Source organism: Parus major, chromosome 13 (genome assembly GCF_001522545.3).
Source record: "Parus major isolate Abel chromosome 13, Parus_major1.1, whole genome shotgun sequence".
Taxonomy (NCBI): domain Eukaryota; kingdom Metazoa; phylum Chordata; class Aves; order Passeriformes; family Paridae; genus Parus; species Parus major.
In genome coordinates this window covers 7,716,537-7,743,887 of record NC_031782.1, presented here as the reverse complement: position 1 = coordinate 7,743,887, position 27,351 = coordinate 7,716,537, and the positions used below count along the sequence as shown (strand labels likewise).

At 45.6% G+C, this 27,351-nt stretch overlaps 1 protein-coding gene across 1 annotated transcript; it reads right to left on the bottom strand.

The window, feature by feature from the left end:
* Positions 1-375: 375 nt before the first annotated feature.
* Positions 376-25,445, bottom strand: LOC107210643 (collagen alpha-1(XXIII) chain). The gene is made up of 27 exons (XM_033517721.1): positions 25,425-25,445; positions 23,551-23,577; positions 22,865-22,891; positions 18,229-18,300; positions 16,855-16,971; positions 16,355-16,390; positions 15,829-15,855; positions 15,375-15,401; positions 14,213-14,257; positions 13,571-13,633; positions 12,256-12,300; positions 11,702-11,779; positions 11,296-11,319; positions 10,346-10,399; positions 9,603-9,647; positions 9,042-9,131; positions 8,630-8,701; positions 8,241-8,282; positions 7,382-7,408; positions 6,886-6,957; positions 6,748-6,801; positions 6,465-6,491; positions 5,925-5,978; positions 5,204-5,290; positions 3,752-3,829; positions 1,368-1,406; positions 376-450 (listed from the first exon to the last, which is right to left on the bottom strand). Exons 4-27 carry the CDS (start codon positions 18,298-18,300, stop codon positions 448-450), a joined length of 1,278 nt encoding a protein of 425 aa, XP_033373612.1. The 5' UTR covers positions 22,865-22,891; positions 23,551-23,577; positions 25,425-25,445; the 3' UTR covers positions 376-447.
* Positions 25,446-27,351: the final 1,906 nt, after the last annotated feature.

The following is a 27,351-nucleotide window of genomic DNA, read 5'->3' as shown; positions in this document are numbered from 1 at the left end:
CCAGACAGTAGGCAGCAGCTTCTTTCATTTTTAGGGCTGCATCCTTCTTTTATTTGTTTTCAGCCAGGTTTTTTCACCCTTTTAATGTGCATGTGCAATGCAAATACGAAGTTGAGAGCCAGATTAGGACAGGGATTTTGCCCTCCTTCATGCAGTAAGGCACACAAGGCTGGCTCAGTACTGTTAGTTCACATTGCAGCATGAGCAGCGAGCGCTGTTTGTCCCCAGCTACTGTCATCGGTACCTTTAGCAAATCCTGGTGTTACCATGCAATGGTATGGGTTTGGGAGCTTTACATTATTTTCCAAGTCCATAAATGTCAGAATCCAGTATAAAAAAAGGTCAATATATTACTGTCAAAAATGTTTTTTTTTTCCTTTTTTTATACAAAAATTAAACGATCAAAATATATCACATTATTTACATATTGTGCTTCATGCTTAGAGATCACTGAAAAAGAACACACAAACAAACATTTTAATCAGAGAAATGCTCCATTCATTACACACTAACCTTATTGTTAATACTGTAAGGATTGGCATTCAGATTAATTTTAATATTAATGGTACAGCCAAACAAATCTCACAGAATGAAAATCTTTAATACACTAAGGGTGTGCTCGCATTCTAACTAAGGGTTTGCAACCAGTTAGTGACATGCTGGTAACTCCAGCTGTGTGCACACAGCACATACTTACAGCTGGGTTAGTAATTCCACTCAGCTTCAGTGTTATACTCTTGTTGGAGAATGAGGGTTCTCCTACAAGTCTGGATCAAATCCTCGTTTTACAGGAGGCCACATCTCTCTCCTCATTCTCCCAGGCTGCCAGGAGCGCTTCCAGCCAGCTGCTCCGCCTGCAGGAGATGCTCCATGTTACCTGGCCACCTGCACCCAGGGTGCTGATGGAGCACTGAGGCACTGCAAGGGTTGTGAGTTATGACTACAGTGGCAGAGGAGTTAGAAAAGAAATGTTTGGAACTCTGTAACAAAGAAACAACCCGCTGGTAACTTCTCAGCTGGGAGGGTATAGACTGAGTAAGTCCCACTAGCAAATGGTGCAGCCTTTCCATGGGTGGTTCCTAAGCTTCCCTGGCTATAATAAAAGCCTGAGCAAGCCTGTAAAAAAGCATTTTGCTGACAGTGTTAACAATGATTTGTCATGCTTAGAAAGTTTTTGGTGTTCCCAGCACCAGTGTAGAGCTGGGGGGAACGAGACCTGAAGCTGCTGGAATCCTGCTCTCCCAAGGCATAATGTCATGTCTGCCAGGCCTGTGAGCTGTTGCTTAAAGCATGTGCAGCAGTGCAATCACCATGCAGGGAGCAAAATTACTCAGGACTGTTCAAGGATATTATTAAGGTTACTGTACCTTATGCCAACATCCTGCTACTGGCAGTCCGTCTGGTCCCTGCAAAATTGAATTTACAGATTCAGTTTTCCTGACAGTGACTTAAGTGTCAGATGCAAAAACCTGAAGCTCATTTGTCACAACAATGAAAGGCTTAGCAGCACTGTTAATTACCATGCAAAACCCATTTACTGTATATGCACAAAAATGAAATATGCAGGCAATGTCATCCATGTGTCACGCACAACACAAAATTAAATACACCTCAGGGTAAAAAAAAATTAAAAAAAAATTGGAAATTACACTTTTTTTCCTTTAAACAAAGAAAACATGTACAAAGATTTGAAATCACAGTTCATTAACTTCATAATCTGCTTTATAAGGTAGTGTTTTTTGCAATCAGACATATATATGGAAAGCATGATGTGGGAATGTATTTTTTGTTAAAATGTGCTTTTCTGTTTGGGGGAGGTGATATAGGTATTTTTTTCCTAGATGGTATCCTAATTGTGTTAACTTTGATCCTGCAGTACTTAGTTTCTTTACGAAATCTTGAGTTGCTGAACTAAGAATAGGATGAGTTGTGGACAATGCAAAGGGTGTGAAAATATTTGTCATGTTCCACTGGAGATACAAGAAACATACAAAAATCAGAAAGCCAGAAGAGCTCTCACTGACCAGGAGGAGAACACTGGAAAGGAAGGAGCCCCTAGAAGAGGAACGAGCTATGTATGACCAGCTGTCTCAAGACACTTCAGAAGAAATAGCTGACTTCAGCTGCCTTTCCTGATGCTGGATTTTTTTGAGGCTCTTGGATCTCCAATTACATTAATTTCTGCATGTAGAGCCACAGAGAGCACACAAGCACTGACCCTTCCCTCAGAGCCACCTCCAGACTCATGAGGGGTGGGAAGTTGTGGACGCAGCAGAGAGAACTGCTAGTGCAAATACAGGTCAAAATGCAATTTTACATTTTTTACTGTAAATGTTAGTCATCACATATTTTGTATTCTGTATTGATTTTATATGTAAAATAGCCTATGCCCAATAAAACAGATGCAGTGAAGTAAGGTAACCCTCTCCAGCTACTCATAGTGTAAGAAGTCATGCTTTCCTTTAACCTTAGTTAGAAAACACTTTTTTTTTTCCTGCAGACACAGTCAATATTTTGTTCCATAACTATTAAAAAAAAAGGTAAAATGCATACATTTGCCAGAGTTGTCTGGGGGTGATGGGTACGGGGGACAAGGTGCAGAGTGGTTGTTTGACCTAGAATGTCCTGACCTGTGTTAAAGTGCAGCCCAATACTGATGGTCAGGGGGTTGATTTCTGTCCTGGGCTATTTCTCCTTGTGCACTCAGAATACTTATTTTGGCCATCATAAAACTCCACACCTTTCTACCATGTTTCACTTCAGTGACTCCAAAATGACTCCTCATGGCTGTGTGTGGGGCTCATGCTGATGCTCCTGGACTGAAAGCCTCCACTGCACCCTGGGCTGCAGAACAAAGTCAACATTCCAAGCAACCTGCAGCTAACCAGGAAGATGCACAAGTGCTTTACTGACTGGTCATGTTGTAGTTAATTGGAGGAATCACCTACTGCACTTTACAATGCCTTCAACAGAGATAGATCTTGTGTTTTCTGTATAGTTAAGATAGGAGATGCTTGGGAAATGGAACATCTCTGGGAAGTAAATATGAACTTAGAGCAGGCCTGCTGTTAGGAATTGGTTTCTTGGACACATCTGAAAGTAATTTAACTTTTTGAAAGAGTAACAGCTTACTGCCCATTTGTTTCTCTGAGAACAACTGCAAATCATCTAACAGGCAGCATTTTCTATGGTTAAAAAAAATTAAAATAAAACAATGACCTCTCTTAGCTAGTGGTGCAGAGCCCTTTTGGGGAGCAGACCATGAACCTTCCTGCATAACCACTGGACTCAGCCTAAGCTCTGGGCAGAGCTCTGTGCTAACACAGCAAAACCCTTCTGATACAGACAGCCAGTGGCCCTGCTCTGCAGGACTGGCTGTTCTTTGAGGAAAGCTTTTCAAATCCCAGCTGGGAATGGGACTCACAGGGCTGCAGCAGCACAGGCACAAGGTGAACCAAACTGGGCCATAGGTACTGAGAGAAACGATAACTAATTTTGAGCATCTGTTACCATCAAGGGACTGGCATCCCCTGTGTGATCTCCTATGATTTACACTCTTTATCTAAAGTAATTTTGGCTGGGAAGAAGGCACAACACATTGGCATTCTTCCCCAAATGCTGAAGTGAAACATCTTGTTCCAGCTCTGCTGCCTTGTGTCTTCCCTCTCTGTGGAGGGGTCTGCTCCTCAGGACAGGGCTTAGCCACAGCAGGAACACACACAAGCCATGCAAGAAAGAGCAGATACTGTACCAAAGGGCAGGGCAGGCTCACCCCATCCAGGCCTGGCAAACCTGGGTACCTTTTGCTGCCTGCAATGCTAGGATCTCCCTGTTTGGAAAAATAACTGCTTGTTGAGAATGATAAAGGACATGGAGTTACAGAGATAGACACCCATGGTTCAGCACAGGGGGAGGAGGATGGGTCTGGAGCTTCACAGCTCCATTTCTGATGACACAGCAAGTGGTTTTATGGAAGGGAATTCACATGACATGTAGAGTCTGTCATCTGGGAAAGATCTCCTGTACACAAACCACAGATTCACATTTGTAAAAGTGCAGTTAAAGAGATAAAGGGTAAATCACCCAACATGTCAAGAGGGGAAAAAATTAATTGCAGTTCACATTTGATCTTCAGGCAAAATAAAGCATATTGACTAAAGGAGCTTACTGCTGGTATAGTGGATCTACACAACAGCCTTGGCAGCCCTAGCTGTGCTCAGAGAACGAGGAAAAGTCACAGGTTCAGAGAACAAATGGGTTTTAGAATTGTGGAGCAAGCAGCTGGCACTCTTAATTTGGTGCCTCTGAACTAAGTTTTAAACTGCTACATTTAAGCAGTTTCAGTTCAGTATTTGGTACTTCTCATCCCACAGCTTCAAAGCACTTCTGGGAATGGATCTCTCTAGTTTTAGCCATTATATGAAAAACAGTAGTGAAAAGAAGGTAAATTCTACCACATCAAATAACTGCTTATAAACCACTCTAGGCTATTTTCTTTTTGTGGGCTCTATCTAACAAATGAGAGGTTCTGGAAGTGGATTTGGGAGATGCAGCTTCCACCCAGGAGGTTTCCTGGAAAGCCCAGTGGGTACGTGCTGCAGGGTGGTGGCCCGGGGTGTGTCTGGGAAGGGACAGAAACCAGGGGAGATCTCTTCTCCCAGGGGCACTTCTTGGCAGCCTGGGGAGCTCCAGCTCCTACCTCACTTATGCTTGGCAGAACTGTGATCTATCAACCCCAACATGCTCCCCCTGCTCATCCCTCGCTTGGTTTGCAGGGGTGAAGGGATGGAGCTGGCCTTGTTTTCGTATTTCCTCCCATCCCCTGCACTCAGTTGCTCCCTGATTTCAAATATGCTCAGAAGCAAGCGTCACGCTATCTCCTGAAGAGCTCTACTGAGGTCCATTGTTCCTGACTACAATAAGAAGGTCTTTACACAAAGATGCTTTATTTTTACTGCTGTGGCTTGCTCCCATCTGGCCAGTGAGGAGCCCTTACAGTAAGCAGTGAACTTCCAGCAGTGCAGATAAACCATTACAAAAAGTGAGAAAACAATAACCATCTGCTCTGATTTACTGCAAAAGACAGAACTCCCAAATCCTCCCTGCTTTTCCCTGGCTGCAAAGCTGTGCCTGCAAAGCTGTGTCTCCCTTTCAGCCCCGGCAGCCCGTGCTTAGGATGAGTGAAATGAAATGCAAGACGTACCACGGGACAAGGCTGATCCAGTCCAGGAGGGCCTGGCTCCCCCTTCTGTCCTTTGGCCCCTTTTCTCCCCGGTATTCCTCGTTCACCCTGTCAGCACAACAGGAAGATATCAGGAGCAAGGAGAAGTACTTCATGTCTCACAGCACTTCCAGAGTCCCAGTCCCCACCCAGAGTAAGGACACTTGCACTAACATGACCCCAGCTGAGTAGTGAAATCTCTGTGAAAATCTTCAGTTAAAGCTGGGTGGAAATATTCTAATAGATAATTTTATAACAGATTGACTAAATGAGCAGTTTCTGCTGGAACCCAGGTTGGTATCTGACACAAGTGGGAGCAGCAGCTTCCAGCTATTGCCCTGTGCTCAGTTGGGCTCCTGGCTCCACCTGGGTATCCCTTTGTTTAAAGGTCCCTGTAACAAAATCTTTGATTTGGATCCATTTTCAAGGTCTATAAACCAAGACCGGTGATTCTTTGCAACCTGGAGCTGTCAGGTCAGGCTGCTCCATTTCCCCAGAGTGGCTGGGCTGGGGGCAGGCTTGCAGAAACCCTTCCAAGTGGGTAGAAATTGTCTGTCTGCCTGTCCTGCCCTGTACTGGGAATGTGCAAATCCTTGGGCTGACAGAAGGCCTTTCAGCAGTGGCTCCCAGGGCAAGCAGCACTGCCTGCCAAAAAGAGCAGCCTGTCCTGCCATGAGCATCAGGACAGCCCTACCCCACTCACCTTCTCGCCTCTTTCACTTCTCTCTCCTTTCTCTCCTCTGAGACCAGGGAAACCCTGTCACCACAATTTTTAGATGGAAAAAAGGAAAAACAAAAAAGATTTTGTAAGTTTAGTGTGTGAATGGCTCAGTTCAACATGAGCCAACTCCAGCCATCAGCCTGTCTTGCCACAGTGAAGAATGACATTTTCTTCCTGCTGACTTGGTATGTCAGCAATTTCTTGGAAAAGCTGGAGTGCTTCACCACACCCCAGTAACATTACAGCTACTAGAAATGTTCACGTCACTGAATGCAATACAAAGATTCTCAGCTGGAAAGGGAAGCACTGGCAGCACCTTTAAGTGAGCAGTTCCATTGTGCAGTGGAAGTAGCCCAGCAATGGGCCTAAATTCAGCCCTTTCTTACAGCCATCATTCCATGGGCATTGTGTTTAAGGGGGAGCAATCTCTACAGTGTTAGCTACATATTTTCCCAACAATCTCAAGTTACGGGTGTGTTACTTGTGTTTCTACCATGAATAATTCATGGTTTCCATACTCACATCCAATCCTGGCTCCCCTGGCTTTCCCTGTGGATGTAAAAATAAAAATTAAGATGTGCTGTATTGATTTTGGTGTTGCAGACAAACTTAGATCCAGTTGGTTTAACATGGTAATGAGAGCATGGGCTCATCCAGGAGCCCCTGGGATTGGAGGCTGCTCCTTTGGCATGCACCAGGGTAGTGCTGCAGCTCTGCAGTTCTGGCTGGACTCCCCACAGTAGGATTTTACAGCCCCTATTTTAGGATTGCACCCCAATTTCTCCTCTCCCACACCCGTGATTACCTTTTCTCCTTTGGTACCAGGTAAACCAATGAGCCCTGGAGCACCCGGGAAACCCTTAAATTAAAAAGAAACAAAGCATTAGGGTTGTTTCCTGTGAGACAGGTTTCAACAGAAATGAGATTTGGGAAGACAACTCACAGCAGGTCCGGTGTCACCTTGGTCCCCCTTCTCACCACTGTCACCTTTTTCTCCCTTTGCACCATCCAAACCCTGCAGAAATTAAATAAATGAGCAAAGGAGACCTGGCAGCTCTGGCCAGGGCAGCCCCTCCTGCACCCAGCAGCTCCCACCCCTGCTCTGGGGTGCTGACACCCACACTGCTGTTGATGTCTTGCTCTTGACCACATCATATAAGAAAATAGCTGAAAATACAGGTTATAAGCCTTTTGGTTTGGAAACCCTGACTCTCACCAGCCCTCAGAACTTTGTCCTGGAGGAGGGGTTTGGATTGTAAATGCTTGGAAGGAAAAGTGGCTTGTTTTCCAAAATGCCAAATCCTGAACAGTGTAACCAAGGGATATGTTGTGACAACAGTGACAAAAAACTCAGTCTCCAGAGCTGACAGGCCTTTGTGAGCCTGTAAATAATGCACTGGCAGCTGGGAAACTGGGTGACATTTAATTTATTGACTTACTTTAGGTCCCTGGATTCCTGGAGGACCCTGTGGGAAAGAGAGTGGTACATTTGAAAAAAACCCCAAATTTAAAAACATACCCCAAACTTTCTTTCCCAAACCATTTATTGCTCGAATTACAGGCTGACAATGGTCAAATACTTCTTTTCAAGACAGGTGGCAGTTTATTTTTTTCTCCAATATCAAATCAGAGGGCAGGGGAACTGAAAAGGAGCACTCTGTGTAACACAGGACAATAAAGCTCTGCCACACAAGCCCCCAAATGCTTTGCTGAAGAAAGTGAGAGGAAGCTCTGGGGGTGGCATTGTGCCACCACAGCCCTCCACACCTGGGCAGGGCTGGGATAACTCCCAGGCTCTGAGTGCCACCTGCTTTTGAAACATGGTCTCTAAAGGTGAATCTTGGACCCAGCAAGACACCCAAGCCTTCCCAATGTCCTTGACAGCTCCTTTTGGAGCACTGTAGGCACCAAACCCCTTTGATATCTCCATCAAAAATGCTGTGTGTTCATCACCACCTGCATCCTCTCCCAGTGCAGCTGATGGCAGAACACTAAATGACTTGGGTGAATTTAGGGAAATACAGACATTGTCATGGTTCTGAACAGATTTTCCATCCCACAAGATTTTATCTTTTCTCCCAATGAACAACTTGCATTTTTGCAAAATGAGCCATAAGCTCTGATGTACTCTCTTAAATCAGGTGCTTTAATTTCTCCAAAGAAATCAGACTGTAGCACTTCCCTGATTTTTTTTCCCAGATTCAAAACAGCCTACAATGACTAAACAGAACAAACCACCCTTGTCCTTATCTATCATATTCAATAACAAATCTGCAGGAATCGCTTCCAGAGTCCTACCATAGGGCCAGGTAATCCGGGGGGTCCAGGCTCAGGTATGATCTGCAGAAGGGAATTAAACAGCAGGTTAACAAGGCTGGGCAAGAGAGAAGATGGTTCAGGAGTGGAAACCTCACAAGGCTCAAAATCATTATTTAAATTAATTATTAAAATTAACACAATTAATTACAACAGCAGCATCCAATATCTCAACCACCAATACAAAATCTAAAGTAACTTTGTAGTGCTGAGTGTCTGAACTGGTCTTCCCTAATGAATAAACCCCATTTAGACACTTGTAGAAAGCAGTTGGGTTTTGCTGATAGATATGGGACTGGTGGGTCTATCCTGCACCCCAGCTTTGCCTGATCCTGTGTCATGAAAGAGACTTTATGTTGCCAAGATCTTACGTGATTATTCTGCAGACACGGTGACCCAGTGTCTCCTTTTTCTCCTTTGTCTCCTTTTGGCCCTTCTGCTCCCTGAAAGATAAAAATGTGTCACTCACAAGGTGCATCTTCCAGGAGAGGAAAAATGAGAGAAGAATAAGTTTGTCTCCCTGTAAAAACAAGCCTTGGCTCAAGCAAAGCTCATGGTCATCTCCAGGAGACTTTGAACAAGTATTTTCTCCTCCTTGATACATTCTGAATAAGCTGGTTAGAAATGGAAATTCAAAGCTTCCACATCCACCAGCTCCACAGTAAGGTGGTGTGGAGAGGTCATTGCTTAAATCAGCCAAGCCAGCCCCATTCTGAGCATTTGCAGAAATCAGAGCATTAAAGAACCAAGAGCAGAGGGACAGGGACAGACAAAGGGACGTACCGGGGGACCTGCTGAGCCCATTTCTCCTGTCTCTCCTTTCTGCCCCATGATCCCCATGCTGCCCTGGTCACCCTTTGCTCCTTTTGGACCCTGCAAGTTGAGAGAAAACAACAGGTATAGGAGAAAACTCTTAAAATAACCCCCCAACAGCCACTTTTGCCTTTCTGCTGTTTCCCTCCGCATGCTCACGAGAAAATGTTTTAACATTCAACCTCACAGATGCCAGTTCTGAGGGTGCAACAGAATTTGGCTGGGCTGCAGGAGGGATTGCAGCCATTTAGGGTTGGGAAGGTTTACAAAAAGATTTGAGACAGCATCTGATGAACTGCTCATGAAAGGAGCCCCTTTAGCTCGGCAGACGTGGCCACGAGCAGCATCGGCACGCTCAGAGCAGAGCAGGGGCTGCAGGCAAAGGGCCATCAATTCAGGGAGACACAGCTGATACTGCACAGCACAGCTCACTCCTGGCAGGCTGGATTTGCTTTTCACAGACACACAGGAAACTTCCTTTTCATTTGGCTCCTGGCAAGGTCTCGCTCAATCCAGCCGTGCCTCACTCACCTTTTCACCATCCATTCCAGGTGGACCTGGCAAGCCCAGCTCTCCCTGAAGGGACACAAGGAAAGGGGAACCCATGGTAAATTAAATTAAGAATTCATCTTGGGAAAGCATTGTGCAAGGAAATGAGTTATTCACACACAACTGTTGTTGTTATGGATTTGCCACTGTCAGGCTCAGGACCAAGGAGGTGTCAGTGAGGCACCAGCATCACCAGCTGATCTGAATATTGACTCAGAGACCTCAAAGGCACCAAAATCCTGTCCTATCCCATTTTTTCAAGAGATACTTTTCTACAAATTACATTCTTCTTTTTAAGCTGGCTACAGCTGGCTGCAGGTTACAGACTACTGCTTGTGAAGCAGGTGGACAGCAGCTCCTGGGACACAGTGCTGGGACAGTGAACAGCACAGAGGGAGGTGGCTCAGCACAGCCATGGGGCTGCCAGCCCCTCTCACAACTGCTTCTCCCACTAGAGGGGCTGGGATGTCACCTGTCAGGTGTGGGACTGGGACTGGGCTGGTTTGGGGGACAGCATCCCCTGGTAGAGGCTGAAGGCCAGGGACAGGTCAACAAAATCCTGGCTTTTGTGTAAAAACCACCTTTTTTTTCTCCAGAGAATGGGCTAAATAGTACACATAACCTCAAACTCCTCTGCAGGCTGCTACAACTGCCTTATTTTGGCTTGGGAGACTCTTCATGGAGAGCTACTAACAACCATGTTGCTTGGCAGAGGTCAGGCTCACCTTGGGACCTGGAGTGCCTTGGGGGCCCGGTGGCCCTGGGGGACCTGGTGGACCCTGAAACACAGCAAACAAAACAGGCTTATCATGACTAATATGAACACAACACTGTCCTTGTGCTGTGGGGATCAGCAGCTCCCAGCCAGGATCTGCCAGAGACACTCAGGTGAGCAGAACTGCCTGGACACCAAGGGGAGCTCAATTGACACAGAGTGCCCAGGGCTCCTCTGCCACGGGGTTCTTCATGCAAAACAGAACACAACGGGAGCAAGGCAGGCATACAGCTGCAAAGACATGGGTTAAGAGGCAAAATGCCTTTAGCTGGAGGTGGGACCCAAAATCTGATAGTCTCTTTTTGCATCCTGCCTGCTCCAGGCAGCCAACCCTGGAAGCAGCATCATGCTATAAACAGTGTCAGCCAGCCAGGGAGGTGCAATTAAAGAGGGGGAAAATGGAGTTTGTGTGAACACAAACAGCAGGAAAACCTTGCACACTTAAAGAAGTTATTTTTCCTGGGCAATGCTGGACGCAAAGACCACAAACCACCTTGAGATGAACAAATATTTTCCAACTTGCAAATTATTTCAAGCAGCAAAATTTGTAGTCTCGCTCAGATGAAAGCCAAACCAGTATTATATCCATGGAGCATATTCTCCATGGCTGCACACTCAAATGCTGTTACACTTAGTCACACTGGAAGCCTTTCCAGAGCCTTGTCCATCAGACAGGCCAGTGCACAAACACTGCAAACAGCCAATAAGCAGGAAAACAGCGAAGTTAGTGAGGCTCAGCGATGTGCCCCTCAGCAGTCTCTGCATGCAGAACATGAGACAGGGTCTGGGTCCAGCACATGAAGCCTCCAGACATTTGATGGAGCCTCTCCAACCACTGCACTCCACAAACTCCCCTTCCAAAGCTGCGTGCCATGCAGACACCTGGCAAACAGAAATTACCAGCACTTTGTGTATCCCTGCAGCCTGTTATAAAACAATTAGGATGGTTCTCAAATATGTCTGTAATCAAGTATTTATTCTATTCAGGCAATTTCATCCTAATGAAAAGGTCAGGGCACTGTTCAGTGGGGCAGGTTAAGGCTCGGGTGTCGCTCCCCCTCCTCCCACATCCCAACTGCTGCCATCGAGCTCCACCAACACTTTTGTTGCTACACCCTAAATATCCTCAGCCCCCAGATTCAATCAGCTCTTTCTTCCCTCCCAAACAGCTCTGTGCCAAGACAGAAATCTCAGGAGGAGACACAGGACAAGGGTGGACACATTGCCACAATGTCACTGTGGCAGAGCTTGGCAGATTTCTGTCCTTTCCCACGAAGAGCAGGACCCAGCTTGGCGCAGGGCTTACCTTGAGAGCATCCTGGACTCGGCCGTCGTAGTCGATCACGACGGTGTCTCCCTGCTCCCCTTTCAGCCCAGGGGGACCCTGCAGGCAGGGATGAATTCTGTTTAATGTTACAGCTCTGAGAGGTGGCTGGTATGAAAGCAAAGACCTGACACGCAGCGTTTGGGGGTTATCACCTTACAAACACCATGGATTTAACCAGTGCTTAGTCTGGCAGCTGGAACTGCCAAACCCCAAAAGGCCATCAATTTGTGTAACAGAGGAGTGCATAAAAATCCTCACTGGATTACCCCTATTCCTGTCTTCCCTCTTGCAGAGAAAAGGGTCAGAGGATGGTCACGAGGATAAGAAAACCGGACTCGACTGATTTCCCATGTCAGCATTCAGTACCTGTGAAATCACTTGTTTAAATATGCACCATCTCTATTTTCTGACACTGAACTGATCCTGAAGCAATTCATACACATATTAAGCAGCAAGAGGTGGTGGGAAGGTTGAGACAATCTCAAGGTTGAGACAAATACACAGCTCTAAACTGAAATCCTGAGCATCCATACCCGGGGTCCAATGGAGCCAATTCCTCCCTTCTCACCAGGTTCACCCTGAAAATAAAAAATCACATTTATTTCAAGGAGACCAAGAAAAATATAAAATATTTATCCTAAAAGTACTGTACCCACCCATAAAGATATGCTTTAGATTCAGAAAAATTATGACACCAACAAGGGACTACTTCTCCTAGCAGAAAATAAATTTGACTTGAGGGTGAATATACTTTGCAAAAAAACAATGTTGGTGTAACAACAAGGGGAGTAAGAGGAGGTTGCATTGCAGGGGGAGTGGAGTGGCCAGCTCAGGGCTGAGCTCCCTGTATGGGCTGTGCTGCTCTCCAGCTCCTCTCCCTGCTCCAAGTGTGCTGAGCTCCACCTCTTTGTGCTGGTTCCACATGGCTCCCTTTGCTTCAGGCTGAGTTTTGCATGTGGAAAGTTTCAGCCAAGATGTTTAAACCATTTTCAAGGGTGAGTTTAAGGAAAAGGTCTGTGCCAAATTGTTCTTTTTTTCTTTGTCTTTTTTATTTTCCCCCCTCCCCTCCTTTTTTATTTATTTAATTTTTTTTTAATTGGAGAGTTTTAAAAAGTCAGAGTACTCCTACAGCAATGACCTGAAACTCTGTTCAGGATTCAGAAGATGTCCCATTTGCCACACCTGTATTAAACCCTTTGCTGACCAAATTAAAGATCTCCAAAAAGTAAAAAATGGTAAAAATATATAGAAAAAACCTAAATTCAATCAGCACTGTTCCTATAGTTCTAGAAAAAGTTTACTAAATTTCACCAGAGCCCACTTTCTTCCTCACACACACTTTCTTCCCCACTAAGGAATCACAACTCTTTGGTAGAGAAAATATCAGTGCATCCAGATCCTGCTGAATACAAAGCAGCTGAGGGGGTAAATAACAGCCCACGGATGCTGTCCAGGTCTCCTCACCACCACTTAACAAACCCAGACTAATTGTATCTCTTTTGGAGGTCAGGAGGACAGAACAGCTCACAAGTGCTTGGGGCTCTGAAGCAATTCCACAGCCATCAATAACATGGGATCAAAATGTGACCAGAATTCTACCTTTTTTGAGGAAAAAAGGCAATTTAGTGGAATATGTGCAAGTAGATGACTTATGAACTCTTATACTGATCTCTGCTTGAACCCAGCTTTCATCAAATCACCAGGAAAAGTTAAAACACTCTTCATATCACTCCTTTTGTGTCAGTTTTGGCACTTCATGAGGTTTTAGAAGGCAAAGGCCCAAAACACCTCCTCAGCTGGAAGCCTCTGCATCAGCAATGCTGTGCCCACAGTTCCAGCTTTTCTCACCTTTAGTCCTGGGAAGCCATCTGTGCCGTTCTCTCCCTTGGGACCCACGCTTCCTTTTTCTCCCTGAAAACAAACCCATTTAAACAAATACTATACAGGGAGGATGGAGAAAAGATTTCTTCAGGTTATCATTTTCTTGATTTAGCTTTGTTCTACATACACAAGGAAGCAGAGCTCTGCTTTCAGCTGTAAAACACATCACCTTGCCCAGGTGCAAGCGGGGAGGTTTTGAGATAAAAATGAAGCTTTCAGATTCAGCAGTTTGGCTGCGGGTGGTGTGTTCAGCCATGAAGCTGGTCTCAAAACCACAGCATAGAATAATAAATTCACAATGTTTTGTGTTGGAAGGGGTCTTGAAGATCACCCAGTACCAACCCCTGCCATGGGCAGGGACACCTTCCACTACCTCAGGTTGCTTCAAGCCCTGTCCAGCCTGACCTTGGACACTTCCAGGGATGGGGCAGCCACAGCTCCTCTGGGCACCCTGTGCCAGGGCCTCTCCACCCTCACAGTTTCTTGATCTTTTTCCACACTAGAGGAGAAATGTTTCTCATCCTGCCCTACCTGTGATAGGGTGCCAAAAACCAGACAGCAGCAGATGTGCCCAACACATGCATTAGATGGACACAGAGCAGGACATACCTTAGGGCCCACAAGTCCTGGTTCCCCAGGGATCCCATCATCACCCTGATGGAATAAAATATAAAAAGTGAAATACACAGACCTTGTACATACTAAGTAGGTTCCAACACATCATTTGACCTGAGTGTCACACAGACCTGAAACCCACTCAGGTTTGAAGGCAACCAGGGGAGAGTTGCAGCAAGGAGCACAGGACGCTCCAGCATGGTCCCCTCTTCCCACCCAGCCCTGCCTCTGCCTCCCCTGCTCCTGGGAAGGTGGACAGGCATCTTCCAGAATTTGCTTACAGCAGACCCTGGCAAAGGTCTTCTCCCACCTTGAACAGAAACTAAATAATAAATTCCCTAAGGCCTTTTGTGTCCCAAAGACCTCCTGTAAGCTGCCACCCATCCTCATGGATTTCATCACAAGTCACCAACACCCTCTGACAGGAGGTTTTCTGGTTTTGCTTGTGCTTTGTTGTTCTCCTGGAGTAACACCACTTCATGGGTACTGAAGAGATTAGTTTTACCAGCCAGTTATGAAATATTTAAGCCAAATTCTGGCCTGCAGAACACCCATGGCCACCCCTGTTTTGGGCCAAATCAGTAAGCAGGAAAGGGTGGGCCCTGTCAGTGCTTTGATTGCACCTAAAGGCAGTGATTTATCCACTTCTTGATGGCACCACTGGGAGAGAACTGAGAGCCTGGACATGTGAATCACTCACAATCATCAGTGCCACACCCAAGCAGCATTCCTGGCCCTCAAGTGGACATTTCCCATAGGACTGCAGTGCTGCATGGTGATGGCCATCCCAGGAATTCCAAACCCATCCCAGGGCCTCTGGGCAGAGAACATCCTCCAGGCACCTCTTGGTTCATTGAATTACTGGAGAGAAAGGGCCCAAGACCTACTGCTTCGCTTGGCATTTGCTGTTTCATTCTTTGTCTATTGGGCAGATGTGGCTGCAGCTTCTGGCTTGCTTGTGGAAATGAAAGCCAGGCTGCAGGCACAGCCATGCCCAGCTCCAGGATCGTGTGGGAGGGAAACCGAGGGAACTCAGGGAAGGACATGGCTTCTAAATCAATCTCCTGCAGTTGTTTCCCTAGCCAAGCAGAGAGCAAAGCAAAGAAAAAAGAACAAAAACTAATAATTTAAAAAAAAAAAAAAATCACCATTTTACCTTTTTCCCTTGGACACCAGGTTCACCCTTCAGCAACATCAACAGAAGAGAAAGAAATTTAGGGCCATAACAGAAAATAATTACAGAAAAAAATAAGTAACAGAAAAAAAATTACATGGATAATGAAAATTAATTGTAAAATTAAAATACTTGGCTTCTGCTGATCATATTTATCCTCCCCAAATGCAAGAAAGCATGTTCCCACAGCACAGCAGATTCCAGCCCCCTGTGGCTCCCTCCATCCCCATTTCCAGGTTTGAGCATGGGCAGTGGATGTGATATTGAGGAAGTGACACACTCAGACATTTACACCCCCTGTCAATGCCTGGGAATTTTGTATCTGATATATACTGATGAGTTCAAGTCCACTGCAAAATGCTTATTTTCATCCCCACCCCTCTTATGCAGCATTATTTCAAGAATTGACGTTAAAGTTAGGCAGATTATTACCCACCTTTGATCCTGGAGGTCCTCTGGCACCCTGTTGAATATAAGAGTGATTAATTTACTTGTTTGACAACAGAGAAAAATGGGATAAAAGCATTTCTAAGAGTATTTTAATTCCAAGAAAAAAAAATGAGAGAGATGTCAACTTCTCATCTTCCCATACAAATAGAGCTGTATTTGTTCTCTGTGCTCCCAGAAAATAATATCCTTTCATGGTTCAGTTATTTTATGTATAATAAGCACTTTTTTTATCCAACATAAACCTCAGCAATTTGGAGTTACAATGCCAGGTGGCTTCAGAGGGGCAGGTGCAAGGATACAGGAGCACCACATCCCTCCAGAAGAGCCAAGAGGACACAAAAACCAGAGTATTTTGTCTCCTGGACAAACATCCATTTTAGGGCACCTGTAATTCCATGGGTTTTTTTGTCCTCCATAAGCAATGACACAAACCCACTTGCTGCAGTGAGCTGAAGGGTGATGTACAATGGGGGTGAGGGGCACACACACAGATGCTTCTGGGCATTACTGACCATCACTCCATCCTCTCCTGGCTCGCCTTTGAAACCCTGCAAAAAATCAAAAGACCAACATGGAAACTATTACCTCCCATTCTCCAAAATAATTCTCAGCAATAATTAGAATGTTCCACTGCGTTATGTTTTAGCCTATTTTTTTATTAAATGTATTGCCAGTGGTCTTCAGATTTGCAACAAGTATCAATTTCAGATTTGCAAAGGGTATGGATTGGGGAAGAGATCTCCTGGCTCTGTGACAGCACCAGCACCTGCAAATACATGCCCCAGGTCCAGCTCTTTGCTCCAAAACTTGAGATGGAAGGTCCCCTCCTGCTCCCTTGCCCCACACCCCAGGGCTTGGCTCTATGAGCCACCTTTGGAGCCCAGCTGTGGCTCAGGCTGGGCACTCAGTGGTTGTGGTGGCAGCACTGGGGAAGGGGACACCCTTCACCCTCCTGTCCCTTGTGGGGTGGGAACTGCCTGATATGTGCTTGCTGCGCATCTCCCGTCCTTACAGGGGGGCCTGGAGGTCCTCGTGGGCCATCCTTTCCCGTGTCCCCAGGAGGCCCCCGGGCACCTGGGGGTCCTGGTGGACCAGGGGGGCCCGTGGCTCCATCTCGACCTTGATCACCCTGGAAGAAGTTCACACAGACATGGTGAGATGAAGCAGTGTTGGCAAGGGGTGGTCTCAGGGCGTCCACAACACATGCACTGCGTCCCTGGGCCAGTACCATGCCCTCTGCTATCCCAGAGGAATTTAACTGCAGCTTCCAGTTGGGAAAGCTGAAAGTGAACTCACTTTTATGCCATTTGGGTCTGGTTCCTCAACCAGGATTGTACTTAATGCCTTCCAATGAGATTTAATCTACTTAAGCCCTTACCCAGTGACTATCTGCATGGAATCTACCGACCCAACAGCACCCAGAGCAACCCAGGCTCACAACATGCTGGCAGGAAGCATGCACACACTGCCATGGCTCAGTGCACCACACCACAAAACCACACAGAAAAGTGGCAGTGCTTGATCTCATCCTTTACAGCCAGCCAAGGTCACACGTGAACATCCCGAGCCGCTCACACCTGCGGGTTTTGGGTGCAGAGAACGCGCTGTGTCCCTGTGGCTGTGCGGGTTTGGTGGGTGCCATTCCCAAGGGGAGCATCCCGTGGGGCTCCAGCCTGGGAATCAGCTCCTGGTCCCCCACCAGCCAGCACAGCTCAGCCCTGGGGCCGTGGCCCAGCCCATCCATGAGGCTGCACAATGGGAAAACCTCATGGAAAGGCGGCCTCGTAAATCTTTTAGCAACATCTGGGAGAGACAGCAGCGAGGCAGTCAGAGGGCTGTGTTTAATATGTGGTCCACCCTCAAATCAGGGACAAGTGTGGGATTTTTCAGAAGTCCTTAAGTGACTTAGCAGCTCAAGTCCCATGGCCTTTCAACAAGATCTGGGCTCCTAAATCACTCACATCCTTTTTTAAAAAACCCAATTGCAAATGCTGAACACTGCAACCAATTATGTTGACTCTCCCACTGAATTTTTCCTAATTACAATGTTCCATTTAGAGTTCAAGGATTTAGATTACTTTTAATGCATTTTTATTTTACAATACCAACAGTGTTTATATCAAATTTATAGGACTTTGCTGCTTGATTCCCAAATCTCACAACGAACCAAATGCTAAAACCCATCAGTTTTATGTTCCTCTACTTTGACAATGCCTGCTCCCTAAATTCCAATGGGACTTCAGTCAAATGTGCTCCCAACAAGCATCTCTAAACACAGCCATGGTTGTGGCAATTTAAAATAGCAGCAGTGCACTGTCAGCCAGAAAAAAAGCAAATGCAGCTCAAATGACCACAGCAAACCAATGGCAGCAGATTTGGTGTTCACCTTGAGCACTCGCCGGCTAAAGACAAGCTGATCATTAGCCAGAAATCCATGATTGAGGTGGGGAAAAACCATCTACATCCAGAGAAAGTGGGAAGCAGAAGAAGAAAGAGCAGCAGTTTAAGAGGAAAACACAGCAGAAGAGTGAGTTTTAAAGGCTGCAGCAATATACAATATTTTTTTTTTTTTAATAACTAGTTGATACATTTGAAAGTAATAGCCTAGGTAGCCAACACTGGGATTTAATGTTCTGGGTACACTGGATCTTTGTAACAGGACACAGACTGAGGGAAACAAGTATTTTTTTACTAGTTTACTGCACAATAGGACATTCAAAGCAGCTGGGACAAGGATTCCCCTACTGCAGAATAAAGAGTATTATTCCAGTAAACCCCATAGGGGATGATATATCCCAGCATTTCCCTGAGACCTAATATTGTATTTGTTTTCAGAGGGTCAAATGAATATTGATGTATTCCCAGCCTGCAAATTGCAGATAAATCTCCCAGATTTATATGATGCAAAAACAATGTATTTAGACTGTGTCAGTAGTCATTGCTATTGTGTTTTAGCCTTTCCACTCATCTATCTAGGGAGAAGCAGAAAGACATTTCCTTTCTCAGGACACCACGTGCATCTCCCTTTTTCCCCCATCCACCCATCCCTGTAAATCCATAGGAGAATCAAGAGGGTGGAGTGAAGCCACAAGAAGCCCTGTGGGAGCACACAGCAAAGCCTCCATGAGGATTTTTAGAGGGTTCTGGGCAACAAACCTCTTTTCAAAATTGCCAAAGAGCTTTTAAACCTTGCACACCAATAACAGATAACCCCAAACCCCAGTTTTGGGAAGAATAGTGCACTGGCAAGGCCACCTCCTGCTCAGCCTCCCAGTGCAGATGTTTTAAACACCATCATGTCAAGAAGGCAGGAGAAAAGTAGTCAGATAGAAAAAAATAATCAACCCCAGAAAAGAAGCCCCTACTAAGAATTTTTTTCAAGATGTGGAGAGGGGCTTTAAGCTCAAAACTCACTTAAACACAGTTACTTTTGGGAAGAAGAGCACTGAAATACTGAGAAATTGAAATTAATGACAACACATTAATTACACGTGGCCAGGTCCTCCAAATACTACAGAAACCACCAAAAAGACTCGACTGAGAACAAAGGGCTTTGTGGTAGACAGAAGGGACACAGTTCTGTGGCTCATTATGTGCATAAAGTACACAAGAGCATCAAGTGGGATTTTCATAAAAGCCCACAGAGCAAAACAGGAACTGAATCTTTTTTCTTGTCTCTCAGACTGGTGAACATCATCCAAATGAGCACGTTCCAAGCCCAGCCCTATCTGTTTTAATAGAAAAGAACAATTTGCATTTGCTCCAAGGCCAAACACACCATATCCCACCAAATCCAGCCATCGCACACTTAATTTTAAACATCCCCTGTTACAGATGGGCCCATGAGAGGTGAACAGCCCTGAGGGATATTAAATAGAGAGACACCATCCCTGGTTCAAGAAACATCCAGGCTGTAGAGAGCCAGGCTCTAGGAGAGGGGTTAAGTGTGATGGAGTAACATATTCCTGCTCCACAATGCCCAAAGCATCTGGTTTCAAGGCACAGGGCTAACAGGCTGTTGGGTCTGACCCCGTGTAGCACTGGAATATTGGAGCACAGAAACCTTGAACACTGCTAATTTCCAGCTTTAGAGTCCTTGATGTAGCCTTTTCAACATAACACTTCAAAGTTAGCAAATAATAAAATAAAGGTATCCATAGGTGTCTGTTGACTGCCACAGAGAGCTCTGCAGGATGCTTCCTGTGCTGAGTTTTTATCTGCAGTGTGAGCTTGGCAAGCAGTTACAATTTTGCAGAAAACATGGGAGGAAAAGCTCCTTTGGTGTCTGCACTGAGCTGCAGAACTGGTTCAGCCATGCCAGTGTTTGGCCCCCAGCAGCTCCGGATCCAGGAGATGCTGGAGCCATCTCCACCAGCACTGGCCGTGGGCAGGCGTGTGCCACGTGGGCCACTGCAGACAGAGCATTTCTCTCACCAGCTGAAGCTCATTTTCTCCCTCTGGAGAGCAAAGCTGGTGCTGCTGCTGCCACAGGCACTCTGCATCCACCGGCCCAGATGTGCAGAGATTCCTCAACCCCATCATTTGTCTAAACATCTCATCTGTCAGTACGAACAAGATCACCCAGCTAAGTTCATAAATCCAGAGCAGTTGGCCCAGTGCCAGCTCAGGGAGCAAGTCAGGCTTATAAAACCAGTCCTTTCCAGGGGTGCAGCAATGTATTTGACTGTGAGAGAGAAGCACAGGCACAAATATCATGGCACATCTGTCCCAACTTTAGCAGCACCCTGCTTCAACTCCCTCTATCTTCCCAAGAGCAGAGGGGACCTGCCTTTGATTTCTCCCTATAAATACACTTCCATGCATTCTATCAGTACATTTGGGCACATTTATTCCCCATCCTGAGCAGGTGAGGCTGCACAGCATCCTCCCTCATGCTGCTTACAACAAGGAGCATTCAGTGATGAAGGCAACCTAAGGTGATCTCCTTCCTCAGCTTTCCAAAATCACCCTCCAGCGTCTGCCACCAGGCACACTCCCACGTGTAATAATCTCTGTGTTTGTCCACACTGGTGGCAGGTGTTTATTACAGGAAGAGAAGCAATGCAGACATGAACATATTTGGTAGCTAATCCCTAATTGCCATCACCTCACTCCCACCACAGACGGTCCCTCCAATGCCACCCCAAGGATTATTCTCTTTTAATCCATCATTCCTAATGGTAGTGTTTCAGTGTTCACTGACACACTCTAACCTCATTCCACCACCCCTGGACATGACCATTTACAAGGAAGAGGGCACTGGATATAGTCCTAGTTATTTATCTTCCCATTTATGCAGTGAACTGCATTGACACATCTTTCAAAGTCAGCTGAACAAAGCAACCACTGAAACTTGAGGAATAAGATAGATTAAATTCAGAAATAAAAAGTAATCTAGACCAGATGGTATTAAGAAGTTTTGCCTCCTGTTCACAACCCTGAGTGTCTGGAGACATAAAGGGAGCTATTTTCAAAGTCGGGCACCTGTTTTTAAGTCTACTTGTACATGGTTCTGCCAGGCTTTTCTCTCCCTCTTTCTCCCAAATTATTTTTGAGCCTTTTTCTCACTGTTCTGAAAAATGTCATAAATAAATAAAAAACTGAAGCAAAATCTAGACAAATGCAGATCAGGAAATGCAAAAATATGCCCCCAAAACCCAGCAAATTTTTCTTAGTAGATGAAAACAAAGGACAAGTGTTACCTTGAGAGCTGGTATCTGCCCTGCAAGTCCAGACAGAACCTGTCCCAGAGCATCTCCTGCAGCAGGAGGTGAGTTCCACATCACCTGGCAGCACAGAGCCTTTGGAGCCTGAGCAGTACCTCCTCCAGCATTCCTGAGTCACCAGCCCTAAAGTCACCCACAGCCCTGGCCAAGAAGTGAAAACTCATGTCCCTGTGCTACTGAATCACCTCTTAAAGCCTGTTCTGAGAACGTGGGTGGGCACTTAGACAAAGTGAGACCTTACACTGAGCCCCTCCTTCACCACACAGGCTGTAAATCTATCTGAGAAATTTTAGGGGCTCTCTGAGCCCCAGGGTGACATTTCCAAACACATCCAAGACAGTGAGGAGCTGCTTCAGAATATGACACCAACTTCATAAAGTGATTTTACAACCTCCAGGGGAAAGAAGAAAAATGTCTCTGAGGCATCTCCACTCAACATTAACCACTGAGGTCCTGGTTATGTTTCCAGCAGTGACATCTAACCCAGGTCAGCCAACTCTTGAGTGCCAGCTCCAAATTGGGTCTCCTACAGTGACTGGTACACCAGGATCCCAAGACATCCACACAATGGGGTTTCCAGCAGATGCCCATAACCCACAGACAACCATACCTCAGAAATACCTCTTCACCTCGAGGTGAAACCTCCCATCTCATCCCCAACATGGGCCACATCCCCCTTGTGTCTCATGGAGACCTGTCCTGATTTCCTTCAGTAAATCCTAACTTCATGCAGCTCCATGAGAGGAAATTTCATGAAATTCCAATAATTTCTGTATGCTATAGCTAAAGGAGTTTTCCCTCATCATACAGTTACTTTAAACACTTTATTTTCAAAGGCAGCCTGGTTATCACCTGGATGTCATCCTACTACCAGATGGGGAGCTCAGCAAGAGAGGAGGAACATTCCATCCTGCACAACTCTGTGCTGGACCTCTCCTTGGGACACCAGATCCTACCCCCACATACTGGTGCTCTAATGCCAACAAACAAGGAGCACAGCCTCAGGGGAAACTTCAAGAGAAACATGGAGTCTGTCTCTGACACTGGAAGAGGAAATCAGGGATGAGAAAGCTCAGTAGAAGCAAAAACCTTCATGAGGTACCCAAAGATCTTCAACTCTTTTTTTTCCTCATGGCCAAGGTTAGGAAAACCACCACCACAAACAGCTCCAGAGGCAAAATGAAATGTTTCCACAACTGTTGCCATATGTTTTGCAGCAAGGCTGCACAAAGCTTTGTTTTGTGCAGTGACTAAACCAGATTTTGGAATAGATCAATGTGCAGTGTCACTACTTACCCTTGGGCCAATGTCTCCTACTTCCCCCTGCAAATCAGCAAAAACAGCAAAGGGTCAGAGTTCAAATCTCAGCCCTGAAGGACTGAGCACAGGGTCAGCTGGACACGAGTACAGCACACAAGGGAAGTGGCAAGAGTCCTATTGCTTAATATATTTAAAATGAGGGAGGAGAAGGTTTTGAGACAACACAATAGGGAAAGATTCTGCCCTGGCAGGCAATGAAACAGATAATAAATCAGAAATAACAGTTTGTTTCCAACTCTAAGGCTCTCCTAGCAACTGCTTATGTCCTTCACATGTGAAAATTAACTTCACTTTCAGTAATGACCTTCTTTGGCTCCTCTGATTGCACGGGTGTCATGAAAACAGAGCGATGGAGCCCAGATCTCTTGGAAGAATGAAGAGAGTTTTGTGCCACTCTCATCACCCACAGTGGCTTACCAGAACCCTGTAGCATGGGTGAGCTTTAAGACCACACTTGTTCCCCCCACTTTTCTGCAAATTCTTCCGGCCCTCCCCTTCCTGAAGCTTTTCCAAGAGCAATGTGAGAACCCACTGTCACAGCTCCACATCCCAACAAAACCCAGCTGGATTACTGGGACAACCTGAACTTGAAAGAATTACAGCAGCAGGAGGATAATCAGGAACTGCTCCCACAAAATCCACATGTTAATGCACCCTTTTACCTTTTCCCCTTTTGGTCCTGGAGGTCCCTGGAAACACATAAGAAGAATCCAAGTTAAGGAACAGCAGAATCACCAATGCATGTGACATTAAAACCGAGGAAATCACATTCATCAATTCACAAACCTGAGCCACATTCTCTATTATTCTAAGGAATACATGCCACTATTTTAAGTTGTGCAGTGCTTGACATGAGCAACACTTTACCAAAAAGCACCCACGAGGTCCTGCCTGCTCCTGCCAGGACAGAGTATGGAGAAGGACCAGAGCAGGGCAGGCAGTGTGACAGCAGCTCACCAACACATGACTCTAAATAGATGCAAAAGATATCTTGAGGTACTAAATCACTTCTAGAAAAAACACATGCTCAGTATATCATTACAACAATTATACATCTGTTTGAAATAAACAAGGAGGACGGGCTGCTTTCTTTGGCCTATTTGCTGAAGGCATCATTCATCTTCCCTCTGAGCAGCTGCCTGTAGGACAGGCAGAGACACTGCAGCCCCAGAGAACCCGAGAGCAACACTCTGATGTGTCTGCTCTGCATTTGCCTTCCAGCACAGAAAAGAACCAAATCCTGGTACCAGTGCAGTGTGTGCTCAAGTGGGACCTGGTGGGATGCAGTGGGGGAAGGTCAGCAGAGAGGCCAGCGACAGCAGCATCTGCATTCCCATGCAGCCTCCTTCCCACAGTTTTTCTCTAAGCAAGGCTGCTGGCCCCTTACTGTCATGGAAGAGATCATGAACAGTCTGTTTTGAGTCTGGATGCGTGATAAATTTGCTTTGTCAGAGATTTCCCCTGCCTCTCACTCGGGGTCTCACTCCTGCCTGGCAGTGGCACCCCAGCCTGGGGGTGCAGGGCTGTGCTCTGGGGTCTGACTGCACTCCCAGCATGAGGCTTTGCTACTGAAAGCCAAGTCCTGGGCACCAGGCTGGGAGCTGACCCTTCCTCTTTTCTTGCCTAATGCTTTATTTCTAGATTTTATTCACATTTTTTATCCTCAGGATTAGGATAAAAACCAACCACAGCAATGTACAGCTATAACAACACACTCCCTAACTGGATTGAAATAAGTGTCTGGAGTAGCTTTTCAATTGCAAAGACTGAATTACTTTTATCCACTTTGAAATCCCACTTGGTTTAGGACCAGAATTTAAAAAGATTTCATATGGGGCCCTCTAGTGAAGGTGGTGGAAGAGAATGGGGTTTGGAAAGAAAATACAGAGCTGTGACCTTCTGTAGGAACCATTCAGTGGAAGGAATCAGAGCTGGCTAGGGTTCAATTAGTATAAAAATAAAAAAGTCTGTGTTTCTGTAAAATAAGTAAGAAAAGAATGAAGCACCTGAATATCCAAAGGGCTTCCAAGCAAAAATGAAGTCAAGAAAACAGCTCATAAATGAATCCAGTCTGTTCCAAAAAGTATTTCATGGACACTGGGCACCCTCAAGCAGTTCCCAGCTCAGGTTCTTTGGAGGAAAATGGAACCTGCCTTTGGGATCAATTATTTTTATGGTATCACTCTGTAGTGCCAGAAGCACACAACCAAGATCACTTTGCTCTTCGAATGTGCTACTGGAGTTTATTCCCCAAATTTGGCCTGATGCCCATCTGCAGTCTGTGCTGGCCCAGCTGGTGCAGGACAGGACAAAGCAGCTGAGATGAGCTGACAGGTAAAGAAAAGTTCACCTCCAGCTCTGCTGGCCAGCCCTGGCTCGGAATTCAAACTTGGATGGAATAATCTTCCCAAGTACAACTGTCCCTCCTAAACAGTTCTATGCGTAGCAATAAATGAGTAATAGTTGAGATACTGCCTATTTATTGTGGAGCAGCATGAACAAAGACATGTTATATTTGGCACTTAGTGCTACTTACTGGTTTGCCATCCAAGCCAAGAGGCCCCTGAAAAAGGATGGAAAAGAGAGTATTATTAAAAAAAAAAATAATTGATTTTCAAACATAGCATTATCAGGCATGCTCTGAAAGAGACTCTACTTATGTATAGTACAATCTTTGGCTATGATTCTATGATTTACCTAATCCTCCATCCATACAATCCAGCAGGAAGGTTTCACAGAGGTACAGTAAAAGGCATCAAACAATTTGCAGAGTGTGAAGGAGCGTGAAAGGAAGCGACAGGATTAGTGACAGGGATAAGGTGACCCTGCTCTGGCACTTTGCCTGGGACTCCCTGAGGTTTTGAAAGTCAAAAACAGCAGCAGTAAAACATGCCTGATTTGGTTAAACTGAGCAGATCCTTGAGTGATTCACATCAACTTTGGATCTGAACCATTTATTACTGCTAAAGCAGTTAACTCAGTCATCCCAGTTCTTCCTCAGGCCTCCTGTTTCTAGAATTGCTGGATCAATATGGAAAATGGTGAATTCCCCTGCATTTCTGGCACTTAATTAACACCAAACCACTGAATGTGTTGGGTCAAAGGAAACATTGCTTTTGATAAGGATGTGGGGAGGGAGGAAGCACAGGTGCTCTAAGGCCAAAGCTGCCCCTGTCATCAGCTGGAGCTGGCACTTTTGGGGACAAAGTGACACACACAAGTTATTGTAAATCCATTGCCTGTGGCAAATGCAAGGGTTCCACCTGCAAAGCTGTGCCTTGGGATCAGCTCCTGTGCTCCCTCCTACACCTGCCCTGCACAGCCACATGTATGGAATATGCATATCCCCCTCCCAACATGCTGGCATGAAACATCTCCCACGTTACAGCCTTGTGAACCATGAGGATCTACCAAAGCAACTGTGGTACAGTGCTAAAGCACCAAAGCTATCTGTATTTCTTAGGGAACTGATTGGGGTGAGTCTTTTTTAGTTTATCTCATACATGATAGGGAAATTGGGCAAAAGAGGCAGAGGTGGGTAAGAGGAGGTGAACTGGCTGCATTAAAAAGAGCATCCTTGCAGCTCACAGCCACTGATAAGGAATAAATTAATCTGCAATGGCTATGCTGATGGGGCCTGAAACCCTGGGGAACAGAGTTCTGTTAGGATAAAGAAGTAAATCCAGATGAGCTGGGCAGATCATCAGTTGCTGGCTTACAGGGGCTGGGGGACCTGTACAAGAGAAGTTCACTTGAAAACAAATGAGGATTTCTTTACACACAAGAGGTTTCTGAAGTGATCAGAAGCATAGGCTATATTCCTCATGAGATGTGCATTTTTTCTTATAAGGAACCCTCAGTACTCAACAGATACATAGTGGTAATGAAAAATACACATAAAGCAGTTGTGTCTGTTAATACAAAGGCTTGCAGGTCACAACCAAACTACACCTCCTATATACTTTATCTCACCTCAATTCTTTAGATTCTAAAAGCATGTAGATTCTGGGAATGGCATCAGGTTCATAGGGCTTCTTTCCTGAAACTAAGTTTAAGGTGATTCATCTGAAGCTCCTGATGCAACTCCCTGACTTGCAGAGGATCAGACATGGGATCTGAGCAGAGAACTGGCAGCACATTCAACTTCTCAGAGGAGTAGAAGTCCCAGAATTATTATTTTTGTAAATATAAAATGCCAATTCTTCAGCTTTTAGCTATTCTTGTATCAGAGACATCCAGAAGCAAAAAACAATGGCCTATTCAGATGTTTGAGGGAAAGCATGTAATGCCTGTGAGAAACAATATCCATCAGGGTTCCAGAGGGGCTCTTGGCCAGCCACAGCACTGAATGGACAAGACTAACACAGACTTTTAAATACCTTACTAGTCTGGGATGGAGATTTAATTGACTCTGCTCTACCTGCCTAGCCAAATGTCTGTGTGAGCAAGGCAGGGTTCCCAAG

What these genes read in the sequence shown, in the direction of transcription:
- LOC107210643 (XM_033517721.1), bottom strand. Translation starts at nt 18,300, where the DNA reads ATGGTTTTTCCCCACCTCAATCATGGATTTCTGGCTAATGATCAGCTT. An exon ending in CAGGACTTGTGGGCCCTAAG is followed by an intron (nt 13,634 to 14,212) that starts GTATGTCCTGCT and finishes GTTTGTTTTCAG; the next exon opens with GGAGAAAAAGGAAGCGTGGG. An exon ending in GAAGTGAAAGAGGCGAGAAG is followed by an intron (nt 5,291 to 5,924) that starts GTGAGTGGGGTA and finishes TTGTGCTGACAG; the next exon opens with GGTGAACGAGGAATACCGGG.